This window comes from Labrus bergylta, chromosome 22, assembly GCF_963930695.1.
Source record: "Labrus bergylta chromosome 22, fLabBer1.1, whole genome shotgun sequence".
Lineage (NCBI taxonomy): Eukaryota > Metazoa > Chordata > Actinopteri > Labriformes > Labridae > Labrus > Labrus bergylta.
Genome location: NC_089216.1, coordinates 11,136,825 through 11,151,207, shown reverse-complemented (window position 1 = coordinate 11,151,207; position 14,383 = coordinate 11,136,825). Strand labels below are relative to the sequence as shown.

Below are 14,383 nucleotides of genomic sequence, written 5' to 3'. Positions count from 1 at the left end.
CGGGTGAGAGGATGTTTAAAATGGGCTTCACTGATTCTAAATTATGCTCACACTGCTCACAAAACGCCACAGACGGATACCTGCATGCCACATGGGACTGTACACCAATAAAACAATTCTGGCATGACATCACTGACCACCTTTCTGTACTCTTGAGCTGCCACATCCCATGTTCACCCACACTCTGCCTACTAGGAGACATATCTAACTTAACTTAAATATCACATCCAGCAAAATACTCCTCATAGCCTTAACCATCTGCAAGAAAACTGTCCTCATGAACTGGAAGTCGAGAAAAAAAAATCAACATTGCACATTGGAAAAACTTACTCACCGAATATATATCAATGGAAAAACGAACTGCCTCACTCAGAAATCAAACGGCCGAATTTGAATCTGTCTGGAACCCAATAATCAACAACCTCAACTCATAACTACCCCCACAACATCCCACCCATCAACTCTTTCTTCCTGTGCACCAATCACACCCAACACACACACAAACAAACACACACACACACACACACACACACACACACACAATTTATAAGTGACTGCATTTTCATACACTTTTATTTTTTCTCAAACCAACCCCATAACCCCGGCTGCAGTCAACTTCCGCTAAAACATAATCATTACACAAACTCTCACTTCTCACACCACAACATTGTTTAACATCAACATATTCAACACATACACACTGCTCAACTCTTCAACTCTCTTCCACCTCTCAAGTCCCCCTTACTAAGCACCTTCTCTCCCTCCCTTTCTCTTTCTCTCTCTCTCTCTCTCTCTCTCTCTCTCTCTCTCTCTCTCTCTCTCTCTCTATTGCTTCTTTCACTTTTTGTATCCTTTCTTAGGTATTTCATATAATTTTGTAGTTTTTCTGTTCGTAGTATGATGTGTGTCTATTGATGTCTTATTTTGCTGTCTTAATTTGTCTTATTTTTTATTTTTTTATTTTACTGCATTTTGGAGCCGTTGTCCTGACCTTGTCTGTTTGTTAGTTTTTTTTGCCTCATTTGTATATCACCAGTTTGTCACTTTATTGCACCTAATAAAAAAAAAAAAAGGAAGTAAAAGTTTACACTAATTACACTAATCAAAAACATGATTGTTATTACTTTCGGACTCACACAGACGCACTCGTTCTAATGTAGCTGTGAATAAAGAGCCACTTTGAATGATTAAAAAAAAAAAAAAAAGAATGTGGTCTCGTGTCTGTCATCATCAGGACAAACTAACTTTACTTTGCTGGCAATCTTTTAAATCTTTTTTTCAAACTCTTCAGTCAAAACTCTTTCAAATCTAAACTTTATTGTGTTTCTATGTTCACGCTGGGAGCAGTCGATTCAAACGCCACTCTCAGCTCGTGAAATCATTGAACCGCCCTCGGATAGTGACCATCGGTTGTACACTACTTTTCACAATGCATCGTGGGATACAATGAGTGGACTATAGTATAGAGTATTATCATGCTCACTCACTGTATGATGCATTGTAAAGTGAACGGGGAGTGATTTGGGACACAGCGTTTGTTAGGGATCATGTAGAGTGAGCGGGTTGTTATTGCAGATGGAAAGCCAGACAGGCTGAGCAGAACCCTAAAGGATAGAGGTGAACACTGTTCACTTAGAAAAGCAATTAACTGAAACAAAATATTGATTTGGAAATGCATTTGATGTCAAAAATCGATTTACAAAACAAACAGTTAGTTACTAAAGACAATATCAAGGCATACAAATGATGCGCCTCCAGGACATTGAGTCCCAACATTGTTTTTTGTGTATTAAGGACCCACATGTATGTACTTTCTAGCAATAGCAATAAAACAGAGCTTTACAGGACGTTGTAAAGACATCTGCATTTAGCTTCTTCATCAAAGGCATTCTATTGAAGTGGAGGTCGTGTTTTAGTTTTTGATATCCAAAGGCACGGCTTCTATCAGGGATCTGGCCTGCTTCTCCTGGTTTGTCCTTGCTGCGCAGGTAACTGCTTTGACATAATCATGACGTCTACTCCAAATTGGTTCTTAAGAACATACCAAGTAAATTTTGTGCTTCTAAATTTGTAGTTTCTGATTAAATTAAGCTCCAATATATTGCCTGTAAGTCTTCAAATTGGTGTTTTTCCTTCTACGATCAATAACCACAACCCTCTCCTTTTGGGTTATTTTTAACAATAATATTGAATTATTGCCAGCCATGCCACCCTCTTTTTTTTTTTTTCTTTTTAATAAGCTTTATCTGCATCACAGATACTCCAAAGAAAAACGCATGAAATGAAAAGTCCTGTTTTCTTACTCTAGATATCAAGTCACATCCAATATCCTCTGACCCCAGACAGACCACAGGCTCCTGAAAGAACATTGTTGAAGAACCTCATATCCTTTGTGGTGAAACGGATGATGTGTTTTTTTGTTTCCATGGTGACCCCCCGCTGCACAGCACATAAGACAATAATGAAAGCCCTCAAAGGCCGCGGGGGCACCAGAATAGCGCGCGTCGTTCCTCAACGTTTCAGCTATTGTGGCACTTGGAGGAGTTACACAACCTGACGTTCACCCTGAGAATGTTTCCTACCCACATCATCTCGGGGCTTTTGAGACCGGCAAAGATTGGGCTCGCTAGCAAAGGGATGACACACGGAATGACAAAACTCCTGTGTCTGTCTGTCAGGCTTGGTCTTTATCCGACTGACATTTGCTGGCTCAGGCTCATCCAGGCTCTGGAGGAGCCAGGGATAAGAGTCAGACACAGATGGCTTTTTCCCTTGCAATTCTGTCTAGCACAAGACTCAGAGAGGGAAGAAAAAATGTTTCCAAATCTTCATCCTGTTTTTACAGACTCTCTGAAATATAATTGCCTCTACAGAAGTATAAGAAACCAGCGAGTCTTCACATACTGCAGCACTGAGAGATTGCTGTGTTCTTTTGCAGTTTTTTTTTTCATTCTGCTGACCCTATTGATGATTAAGGCTTGATAGGGCTGCTACTTCAGCAGAGACGTTTCTCGTCCTCCGAGTGAGTCAAAAGAACAATGCAAGAATGCCTTGTGCCATTTAAAACTGATGAGCCGAAGCCAGAATGAAGGAGGAGAGGGGAGGTGTAGGTGTTAAATTGATTGGCGAGAGAAAAAAGCATCTGCTTTGCAATAGCTTAACAGTTGCCTCAGAAGCCCGCCTGCTATTGTTTCCAAACAAGAATACCCACTTCTGTGTGCCGAGGAGTGTCGCCTTCAGAAGAAATGTGTGAGAGGGATAGAAATGGTTGCGTAAGAAACATTTAGAGACATCTTTTTTTTTTTTTTTTTTTGCAGCTTTCCAGGACCTTGATCTATTTTTTTTTTCTTTTTCATTGCCTTTTCATAGCCGCCTCAACTTCGCTTTTTGTTCTCCAGGCAGTTCAGAGGTAAAACGTGGGCAGAGAACAAAAGACAGGGGGGATGCAGGGCTGGAGTCAGCAGCTGATCCGATGACAGAAATGGCACAGAGGCGAGAGGGTCCCAGGTGTAGTCATGACTCAAGTAGCACTTCAAGATAGGGGAGGGGGGGGGGGGGGGGAAGTTGTGATTGAGGGGGGACAGGAGCGGAAAAGAAGCATGGGGGCATCGTGGAAAGTTGTGTCCCTGTGTGACAAGCTGCCTGGTGTGTGCATACTCCCTGACAACAGGAAAAGCAAAGAGACAGGACACCTGACCCCTGTGACCTTCACCAAAGTAAGACGGGACTCACACCTCTGTTGCTGAACAGCAGTGGCATGAGTGTGCATGACTCTGCTTTTGTTTCAGTAAACTTTGAACAGTTAGACACCACAGGCCCTTAGATACAATAAATACTTGCTAGCCGTGAAAGGCAAAAATGCTTTGAAATCTTTTTGTTAAACATTTGTCAAGTCTTTTTTCGATCTGCTTTGAGCTTTTTACACGTTTAAACATGACCATCATCAGCATATCATGTTTTCATGCTTTGGTTTGGGCTTGTAATACCCACCACTTCTGCCCAGTGTTATACAAAATTAGGCGGGATGGTCATCAGCAATGAATGGAGGCATTGTTCCCTCTTTAGGAACCGACCATAAAGATTATACATGTATGAACTTAATTGAAATAGAATTCTCCAAAGCATGACATGGAGGCATGATCATTTCGAGAAAATACTCACCTCTGTCAAATAAATGGACACAATCCTAGATCAGTTCTAGTTTACCAAACCCAATTGGTTTTGAGCTGAGCATACTGATGGCGATTGTTCCCCCTGGTATCAGGTGACTTTTTATAGAAACAAATCCAGCCAAATGACAAACTACACTTGTCATATTCCCTGCATGTCTCATTGCTATTATTTCTCTATTCTTTCTACTATAACTTGCTGATTATTGGAGTTGTCAATCACAAACAAATGGCGCAACCCAGGGAAGAGCTGAATTCCATAATTGGAAATTTGCCCCGTTTTTTAAAACAATACAATTATTTCCAGCCTTCCTAATTGGAATTATGCTGATATTTTGGTCATTTATTTTTCCATTTGTGTTGGGTTTGAGTAGTTGAGCTTCTCTCTGATATGTTCCCATGTAAGGTTTTCTTCACAATTGTTGATCAGTATTTATCCTGTATGTGGCAGATTGATGGAGGTCGTTCAAACAAAGGCGTTTAACTCAGGAGATTCGGGAATACATTTTCAATCAATCCTAATTGTTAATGTTGAAAACAAAAAAAGTTTTTTTTTTTTTTTTTATGCCTTTATTTTAAAGATAGGACAGTGGAGTCAATAGAGTCAGAAATCGGGGGGAGAGAGAGTGGTGAGGGACATGAGAGAAAGGGGCCGCCTGACCGCTGACCATTTGATGACCCCTCATTTGGCCAGTTACGGCCTTCGATACACTGTTTACAGTCTAAAACAGCCAATAAGAGGCTGAGTTGAAAAGAGATGCTTGCCCCTGTTCTGACAGCAAATTGTATGCAACTGTGCCGATGACTCAAGTTTGCAGTAGCCTATGAAATTCTCTCAAAACATGGATATGCTGCTTCTATCAATACTATGGGTTGATTTCTTTATGTACACACTAAGGACATTGATTTGAAGTACAAGTGGTTTTCAGAATTGCATTCAAAATATGAATAAGGTTATATTCATACCAAGATAAGCTATGAGCAGTGAATTATTTGGAGAAAACAGACAAATCTATGTGGAATTAGACATTGGGCACTCCCATCGAGCTGGAATGGAATGATCCATGTGTTTGTCTGAGACTGGCAGTTGACTGAGCGTCTGACAAACGAGGCGTCGAACATCTTGTTCACATAATCATATTTCAATGTTTGTCCCAGACACAACTGGCAACACTATTTGCTGTCCAAACATAGAAATTAAGGACCCTAATTTCAAAGCCACACAATTTACTCGTTTAGGCTAGCTAGTTACTTTATCAGTAAACATAATGCCCCCTATGTTTTATTTTGGAAAGGATCCTGTACGTATTCAAAACATATGTCCCAAAAGTAGTACTCAAATGTGAACAGCTGAAAAAAGGACCTTATCTTCCTGAAGCCATATCCCCAACAAATACATGAAGATTCTAATGTGTCCCTTCTAATAATCTCAATGAACAGTCATGAAGAGCCTCTATGCATTAAGTAAGAAATTCTCCCCTCAACATTCTGCGCTTACCCTCCTCCAATCACTCTGGATGGCCACTGAGCTCCTGCCGCTCTCTGTTGGTGTTCATGTCAACCAGCTACAGTAAACACAGCAGTTGACAGCTCACAGGTGTGCCACACAGGTATAACAGTTTGTTTAAACCACAGCATCACGGATGCAAATAAAACCCTGCGTGTTACTGAGCACAGCTGCTCAGGGTTCTTTTTTTCCCGTCTAACAGTCTGGAGGATGATCTGAGTCACTCGTCTTTTGAAAAGTGAGTGTGTGGTTGATTTGTCACTAAATTGAACCGACCTGGTTATCATCATCTGTTCCCTGGTCAGAACGCACCCACACTCGCAGGTGGTTCATGTGTCGCACCAACTAATCCGCCGTCCAATTTGTATTTGGTGTTTAGCTGAAGATTTAACAGCAGCTGCTGTTTGAAAATATGATACTGACAATACAGAGGAAACGTATTAAAAAAAGATGCATATTTTTTAAACCTGTATCGTAAGATTAGCTTGTTATATAACAGGGCTTGAACTAAAATCCTGATTATGCTCGTGTTCTTTCTTGTATCATTTCAGCTTCCTGTCTTTGTCATCATAGTGCATTTCTACTTTGTGTTCCCGTGCACTTAAGTCAGGATCAGTATTGGTGTCACTCTGCCTCCCTGCCTCTCCCTCCTCCTTCCCTCTGTTCTCAAGCACTCCCCTCACTCCCTCCACAGAGTGACATTCATTAATTAAATATGGTGTACTGCCGCAGGATGTGCTTCCCTTTCCACTATCTCCAGACACTAATAATTACATTGGCATTTAGCTCCGTGATAAGCCGACCCTATGGCCTTTATGAAATGTTCCCTGGGCCCGGATACTGAGCAAAATATAGACTGATGCGAAGCCACATATCGATCCATCTGCCTGTCTTCTTGCTTTTATCTTAAGAAAAGAGGCAGCGTTCATTAGCATGGCTGAAGAAGCCAACAACAACACCTGATTTTTTAAACACCATTAAACGCTGAAATTGAGCTTTGCAGGTGTAACTCTGCACAAAGGTTGGCTCTGATTAAATCAAGTTAGAGCTGCCGCTGATGAAATAAATGCCACGGGGACCAGTGTCATCTTTGAAAAATACTCTTCTGTATCCAAAGCTTAAAGGTTTCATCTCTATGGTGAAGTGTAGATTTGGGCGGCATCGTACACTGATTAACAGTGAGTCCACTGATTATTTTTTAATCAGGGGTTTTATCAGCAAATGGAGACCAATTCAACCTTTATTTAAACTAGGACAGGAATTGAGCTTTCCCTGATTTGCAATTGTTTGTTTATCAATTTGGCCTATTGTTGCAGCTTAATAAGACTTAGAGCTTTTATACTATTTATACTATTTTATACTATACTTTTAAATATTAACTGAGACTTATTCCCTTCCGTTCTCTTTCAGTGGTTTATTGTGGGCTCACCAAGTAAAATAAAACAATGTGTAAATCTAACTGTAAGATCAATAATTGGATAGAAATACATATTTAGACTTGTTTGTTTGATTCAGGACAAACTTGTCAAATCGTGTTCTTAATTTTAATCAAAGAAGATCATTGAATATAACACACAACTTGTCTCACTAACAGTACATAATGTAATATGGTCATCTCAGTAGCATCAAAACTGCATGTTGAGAACGATTGAACCAATGGTTCATCCACAACTTTGCTTTTTTATCAAATCACAAATGTTAAAGTTTCCTATCACTCCCATGCTGATTGGCTTGTTAGATGGACTACTTTTTTAAAGACTACTTTTATCTGGCTGACTTTTTTTGCATTAATGTCTACCACAAAACATTTTTTTAAATTATCTGAAAAATAAGTCCAAGGTAAACTACTTTAAAGTGGAATGTGACTGAGGCAGAAATATACAATATTTCCCTCTAACATCCAGAACACTTCTTTTTTGTACAAGCAGCCTTTTGAATAAGCAAAGAAATGTCAGGAGTAAGCTGAAAGTACAGCTTTATCACTATGTTTGCCTTTAAGATTCTGCCTCTGTAAATCCCAGTGAAGTTAGGCAAAAAGCTTTGGAGTATTAGCTTTGATTTTTTTCCTTTCCTAATGACTTTGCCTCAGGTGGCCTAATCAGGTGGGTACATTGGAAGATTACTTTGTGGTTTATCAGCTTCGGGGATCTATCAATTGATGCTAAAGTCATAATCGCTGTACTCACTGAATGTAGTTAAGCTCACTATAACTGTTCACATCTTAGTAAGTTGTCAGCAGATAGACTGCTTAGTTATCTGTTTTCATGTTCCCTTCAATTCTGTCGACTCAGAGCAAAAATACAGATCATTCTCAATATTTGCTACAAATACGGGATATTACTGTATTACCATAGGTATAAAGGACGTGTTTAATTGGTACAGGTTCCTGTCAAGTCAATACCTATATATTGATAATATGTTGATAGAACTGCTGTTATATTCATCTAGTGTTGATGTAATGTTGACTTATTCAACGCTAGCCAAACAAAGATTGCGGATTCCTTCCCTGTATGTTGACAGAGCTGCTGACTTGTGGCAGTTGAAAGTTGCCTTACTGCGTGCTTAAATTATGGGTTCTTATTAGACCGGGAAGAAAATTCACTAATGTGGGATCACCTCTTGAAACTGAATAGAAATGTAGCTGAAAGAATATTTGTTGGAGGTATTTGTGTGCTATGGTTTTAAGGCCTGCGACCTCATACACAACATTCAATAAATCTGTAGCAGTGAAGCTTGTTTGACTGCTTTAGCCACTGTGCCTACTACGTGCTTATAGAAGCCTTTCATCAATTTCCTAAAGTTCTGTACGGTATAAGGCTGTAAAACTTTTATGTTTTACCCGTAAGACTTACATTTAATACCAAAAAACTATGGGTCATGCTCCTGATCAATTTTAAAATCCCAGTGAACCATGTAACATTTCTTTTGCCTTGCTAATGAGGTTGCTGTTAGCTAAGGAGTCAGTGGCATTGGATGGCTGCAGAGCAGTTTGTAACATTTTTTAACATTACTGAAGTGTGGTTCAAAAATGGTAGGGTAGAGCAGCCAATGACCAGGCTGCTTTGTCCTTTATAATGCATGCCCTCTATGCTCCCTTCTGTTTCCATCACTCCTGTCTTGTTAGTTTAGTTAGTTGATAAGAACAGAAAATCCTCTCAGATGAGATGCTGGAACCAGCAACTATTTGACATCTTTCATAGCTAAAGACACAATCGACAATAAAGCATAAAACAAAATCCCTTCAGAATAAATATCCGTCAAATCAGCTGTGAATAAATAGACTAATTGTTTCTGTTTTCGTACAGAATTGATCATCTGCCTTACCATAAATTGCTGTAGCTTTACAAAGGTCAAGCTTCAGATACAAGAGCATGTCAACTGCAACAATAGATAAAAGTCTGAATACTGAATAACAAAGTTTGAACTTCAGCCTTAAACAAAACTGGCATTCAGCTCATTTCCTCTTAGTACACACAGCTGAATTTGTATTCATCTCAAACAAACACATTTCAATTTGGCTTTGAAACAGCTACCTGAGAAATGTGAGGATGAAAGAATACAATAACTCCACAGAGTCATGCCAAGCAATCCTACTAGATTTGCCCCAACAATCCCTGATCACCAAATTAAACTTGAGATTTCAGTCTTACTTGTTTCGTGATTGGTCCTGGCTGGATTTATCAGGGAAGGTTTCACTGGAAAACCATCTGGGCTTCAAATTGGACTTGTGCACTCGGGGGATTGCATGTACCATTCAGTATCAGCTAGTGCTCTTGCTACCTTGGGGAAATCTGCCTCTGACTTCTATTATTTTGGTCGGTGTTTCTGTGCTCGTCTGTCAGAGGGCCTGAAAGGGGATCACTAGCGAGTCCTTTTCTGTTCTGAACAACATGCTGTGCTGCTGTATTTGTCGCTGGCTGGGTTCTTGCAAAGGATAAAAGCTCAAATTGAGTGACAGGGATGCTTAGAGGAGGCAAATTGACATAAGTAGCTGGCGGCTTTATTACACATGTGACTCTCTGCTCATGCATGTGGATATTCTATATGCACACATGCTGTATGCACTCTAATACTGCGTGGGAGTGGTAATATTTTCCACTTGTGTAGGCTAGTGGTAATAAATGTCTCATCTTTTTGTTTGTGCGTTTTTCCACATATTTGCAAGGTGATGCATTTCATAACTCCGTCTAGAAACGCAATATTCTCTTGCCAGGTGGATATAAGTGGTATTTGTAGAACTGTGCTTCAGGGACCAGCTGGATCTATCAAATAACATAACACAGTATGTAACAATGTTATTTGATCTATACTGCCTCCTCTCTCTCTCTCTCTCTCTTTCTGTAAGGCGATATCTCTGCATACTGTTTTATCAGCTTTCATGTAAGTTGGACTAAATCAGCTGGAGAGCTTGTTTGTCAGAAGTGTTGGCGAAATTTCACATAATGTGAGACAAATCTCTGGAAAATTGAAGTTCAGATACAGTTTACATGTAAAACAATACTGTTACATAAAAGTGATACATGCTTATTGTGCAACTTAACCACCAGAATTTATATAACATCACAGGAAATGTACACTTCAGATGTGAATCTTCAATAAGTTTTTGTGTCTTTGCTCATATTTTGGCCTTCAAACAAACACCTCGTTCCCTTTCTCTCAGCCTGACTTTGAATTGCTAAATTCCATTTCAGTAATGTGGACAAGGCAGAAGCTCATTACACTTGTACCCTGAAGGAGTGGAAGAGGTGCACATAAGCTCCATTCTTATCCTGATCGTTAAACCATTGGCAAACAAGCAAATGCGATTACTTTGATGGGTGTAGAACAGACTGACAAAAGCTCAAAACAGACCATAAATCTAATGCTTGCTTTTTACGAGCTGATAAACTGGACACCAAAAAACAGTCTAGCTACTAAGATAACAAACATTGGCAATAAATGCCCATCGAAAATTCTGAAACCCACGGTGACATTTACAAATAGAATGACCAGACAGTCCAAAATGTTTAGATTTGAAATGTTTTTTCAAATTCCGGGAATCGTAACAACCCAAAAGACTATAAAAGTGAATCTAGTCCATTGGTTGTCAATCTTTTTCTATCATGACCCCCTTAGAGAAGGTACATTTAAGCCCCCCACCTAAAGGGGAACAGTTTGAATGAGCAATATTTAACTTTGACACGCATTTAAAATTGGTACTGCAGTCCAAATTCAAACATTAGACAGAGCTGTCTACCCCCCACCCCTTCCTCCCTAGAGTCGATGCACACCCATGTTGGAAGCTTCAGTGTTTAGCCAGCTCTATCTACATGGAACAATACATATTTCAGCAGGCCATCTGTTTTGTCTCTACGCCCCACACTTTGAGAAGAACGGATCCTGTCTTTATGTTTTAGAATTAAAGCCAATCTAGACTTGTTCTGAACCTGCTTTTTTCTACTGGCAAGAAGAGGTAGACTCCTCTGATAATAAAAATAAGTCAAGTTGTACAAAGCTAGAAATGAAAATGAGCTTATACTGTACTTCTCACTTCATTTATAGCCTCAATGAACCCTTCAACGAACAACATGATGTTCATTTAGTAAAATATGATCCAATTTAGAGGAAAATCAACCTCAAAGCCAGGTACTTTCATAGCTCTACCTGTGATTGAAAAGTCTTTACCAATGTAACAATGGGTATTCACCATTTTTGTCCAAATAAAGTCACTCTTAGTTACAAAAATGGGGATGGCCAAAATGCCAAATTCACGGCTTCAAAACGGAGGTTCAGAACGAATAATTGTGGTCTTGGAGGTTGACGTTTTTATCGTCTTTGGTAACACTGACAAGAACAGAAAGTCCTCTCAAATGAGATGCTGCTATCAGCAAGTATTTGACATCTTTAATAGTTTTTGACTCAATCAATAACAAATCCTAAATCAAAAGTGCTGCAGAATAAATATCTGTCAATCAGCTGTGGATTAATGGACCAATTGTTTCTGTTTTCGTAGAACTGGACTGTCTAACTATAAATTGCTGATTCCTTTACAAAGGTCAAGCTTCAGATATAAAGAGCATGTCACCAGCAACAAAAGATAAAAGGCTGAATACTGAATAACAAACTGTGAACTTCAGCCTCAAACAAAACTGGCATTCAGCTCATTTCCTCTCTCTGCGCACACAGCTTAATTTGTATGCATTTGAAACAAACACATTTCAATTTGGCTTTGAAAAGGCTACCTAAGCACAAAAGAACTTTTTTTTTTTGTTTTCACAGCACCTGCCTTCTAGTCCAAAATGTCCCGATCCGCAGTGTGTGTTTATTAGCTTAGCTTAATTGTGCATAGTATCTAAAGGTCAGCGCCTGCTGTGATGCATCGCTGCCAAAATGGCTTCCAGGGGACACTGTTTCAGATGAATAAACACTGAAAGCTGCACCACCTTCCACCCCTCCATACCCATCTCACCACACGGCATCACATTGGGATTTTTCAGGCCTTGCACGAGGTCCTGTGACTGATGGTCATCCACTGGTACGTGCCGCCTCAATGACTTCCATTCCAGCAGGCAAAAGACAGAAGATTAATTCGCATGACAATTTTTCACCCCCTTTCTTCTCAAGGATTTTATCCAGAAAGCAGGAATGATGTGTTTGTCCTCCAGTGAATTAAAACATGCAGTTTATCTGTTGGACTACATCCCTCTCTCTGATTAATGGTATTTGACTTCCATAAGCAGTAAACTTCTTCCGCTTGGTTGTAAAAGGCTGATTTAATGAGAGGGTGACTTGAATAGATAAGCAGATATGGTGCTGGGGATTATTGGGAGGTGAGCTGAATGGGAGATGGATGCTGTGCAGTTTATTATCAGTTATGTAATGCACTTTTTATAAGCCCGTACCTGAGGGGCGAAGAGGCACTCTGAAGTAGATGCCAGATTGTGTGCATCCTGAGATATGCGTCACAATGTATGCGTGCTTTTTGAGGAGATGTGTCCGCTTGTGATGCAGGTCATGTATTAGATTATATTAAGAATTTACAAGGAGAAAACGCGTGGACTGTGGAGTGTATTTAAAGATACAGAGGCTTTAGATAATATTGGGGCTCATGTTTGATTCATATATTGTGTTTGTATCCCATTTGACTATAAAGCCTGCTCAGTTGTTGTTATCACACTTTGATTTAAAGTGTTTTTTTTTCTTGCACCCTCCAGGCTTTGTTGGGAGGAGGTCATCAGATGGATCTCTTCAAGTTTCAGCACGTGCTCTGGGACATCCTGACAAGAGGAGACAAAGTCAAGGTGAGCTCCATCAGTCTTCACGAACTGTTTCTCTTTAATGCTCTCCTTTTCATCTAGCTAACTGCATGTTTCATACAGTCCTTTATACGATCTGTTACAGTTACAGTAGAGTTTGGCAAAGTATTGTTCTTTTGACTCGTCCTGGTGATGTCATTGGTGCAAGAGTTTCCATGACATTCAGTAACAGTTACTCAGTCCAACATTTTGCCCCAACCACTCAGATAGAGACTAGTAGATGATTGCCTCTAAATTTTGTGAGGTTTAAAAAATATATATCTGAAAATTACGTACAAAATAACCAGATTTGGTACGGACATTGTCTTAATCTTATTTCACAAATAGCCTACCGGAAAATGTCTGGATTTCAGGTCCAGAAGATGACCTGTCTTTTCCTTTTACAAATGTCCTTGTAAGATACAACCACTGGAAAGAGTAGTATAGTGCATAGGTAAAGTGTGCAGTGGGCGGCCTGGACTCAATAGTAGTCGGGCATCTCTCAGCCGGAAGGTTGGGTGTTCAATCCCAAGCCAAGTTGCATTGTCTTACTCTTCTCCTTATTTTATGTAGTTTATTTGTCAGGGACAATACATTTAGACATTGTTACATCTGATTAAAGTGCAACTGATGTAATGTGTATAGTACTTTTAGCCATGGCTAATTTGCAGTCCCTGGTTAGGCTTTTAGGACATAACATATACACGATATGACAACACTGTAAAACAGACATAAGGTAATGTCCAGACACATGGTGAAGTTTTATTACATTCGGCGTCTTACGATGTGAAAGTCAGATTTGATAGGAACGAGTCGGATTCACTGCAAACCTCTGCGTCCTGCAGTTACCCAAAATGCCCCTGTCTGAGTCGAACAGGTAAGAAAGACAATGAAGACAAAGCATGGCTAATGTGGTTGTTTTCTCAAGTTTGGACCGTTCCCTCAGTCCATCGTACATTGCGAAAATAGAGTGAATGAGTTCACTAAAGTTTTAATTAAATGAATACACCAATTCCTTTAGAAATACTTTGTGACCCTTATCTAGCAATGATTCAACCTATAGAATATTTGATACATAACCTAAACTTTTCTACTGGCTTCTTAAAAACAAACATCCTATCAAGTCAATCAACCAATCCATTTAAAAGTGCCAAATCACAACTGAATGTATCTCATGACACTTTAAATAAAGAGCCGGTCAAGAACTTTGTAAGGTTATCAACAGAGACCCAACGTTTTTTCACCAATGAACAAGCGCTTGACCACAGTGATATTGAAAGAAACCCTGAACAGAACCAGGTTCGTTGGTAGACAGCCATCTGCTGAAATCCGCTGATATAAATATGAAAAGAAAATTACGGATATATTTACTGGCTGCGTTCAATGACAAGAAAAAACCAAGATGATGAGCACAAAATGAGGAAATCTTGTGT

At 39.6% G+C, this 14,383-nt stretch overlaps 1 protein-coding gene across 1 annotated transcript in view; it reads left to right on the top strand.

Moving 5' to 3' along the window:
• LOC109993383 (glucosidase 2 subunit beta) overlaps window positions 1-14,383 on the top strand; it is a 130,093-nt gene that overhangs the window by 33,876 nt on the left and 81,834 nt on the right. Inside the window, exon 9 of the mRNA XM_020646332.3 lies at window positions 12,870-12,956. Coding sequence (XP_020501988.2) covers window positions 12,870-12,956 — 87 coding nt within the window. The remainder of the gene's footprint in view (window positions 1-12,869; window positions 12,957-14,383) is intronic.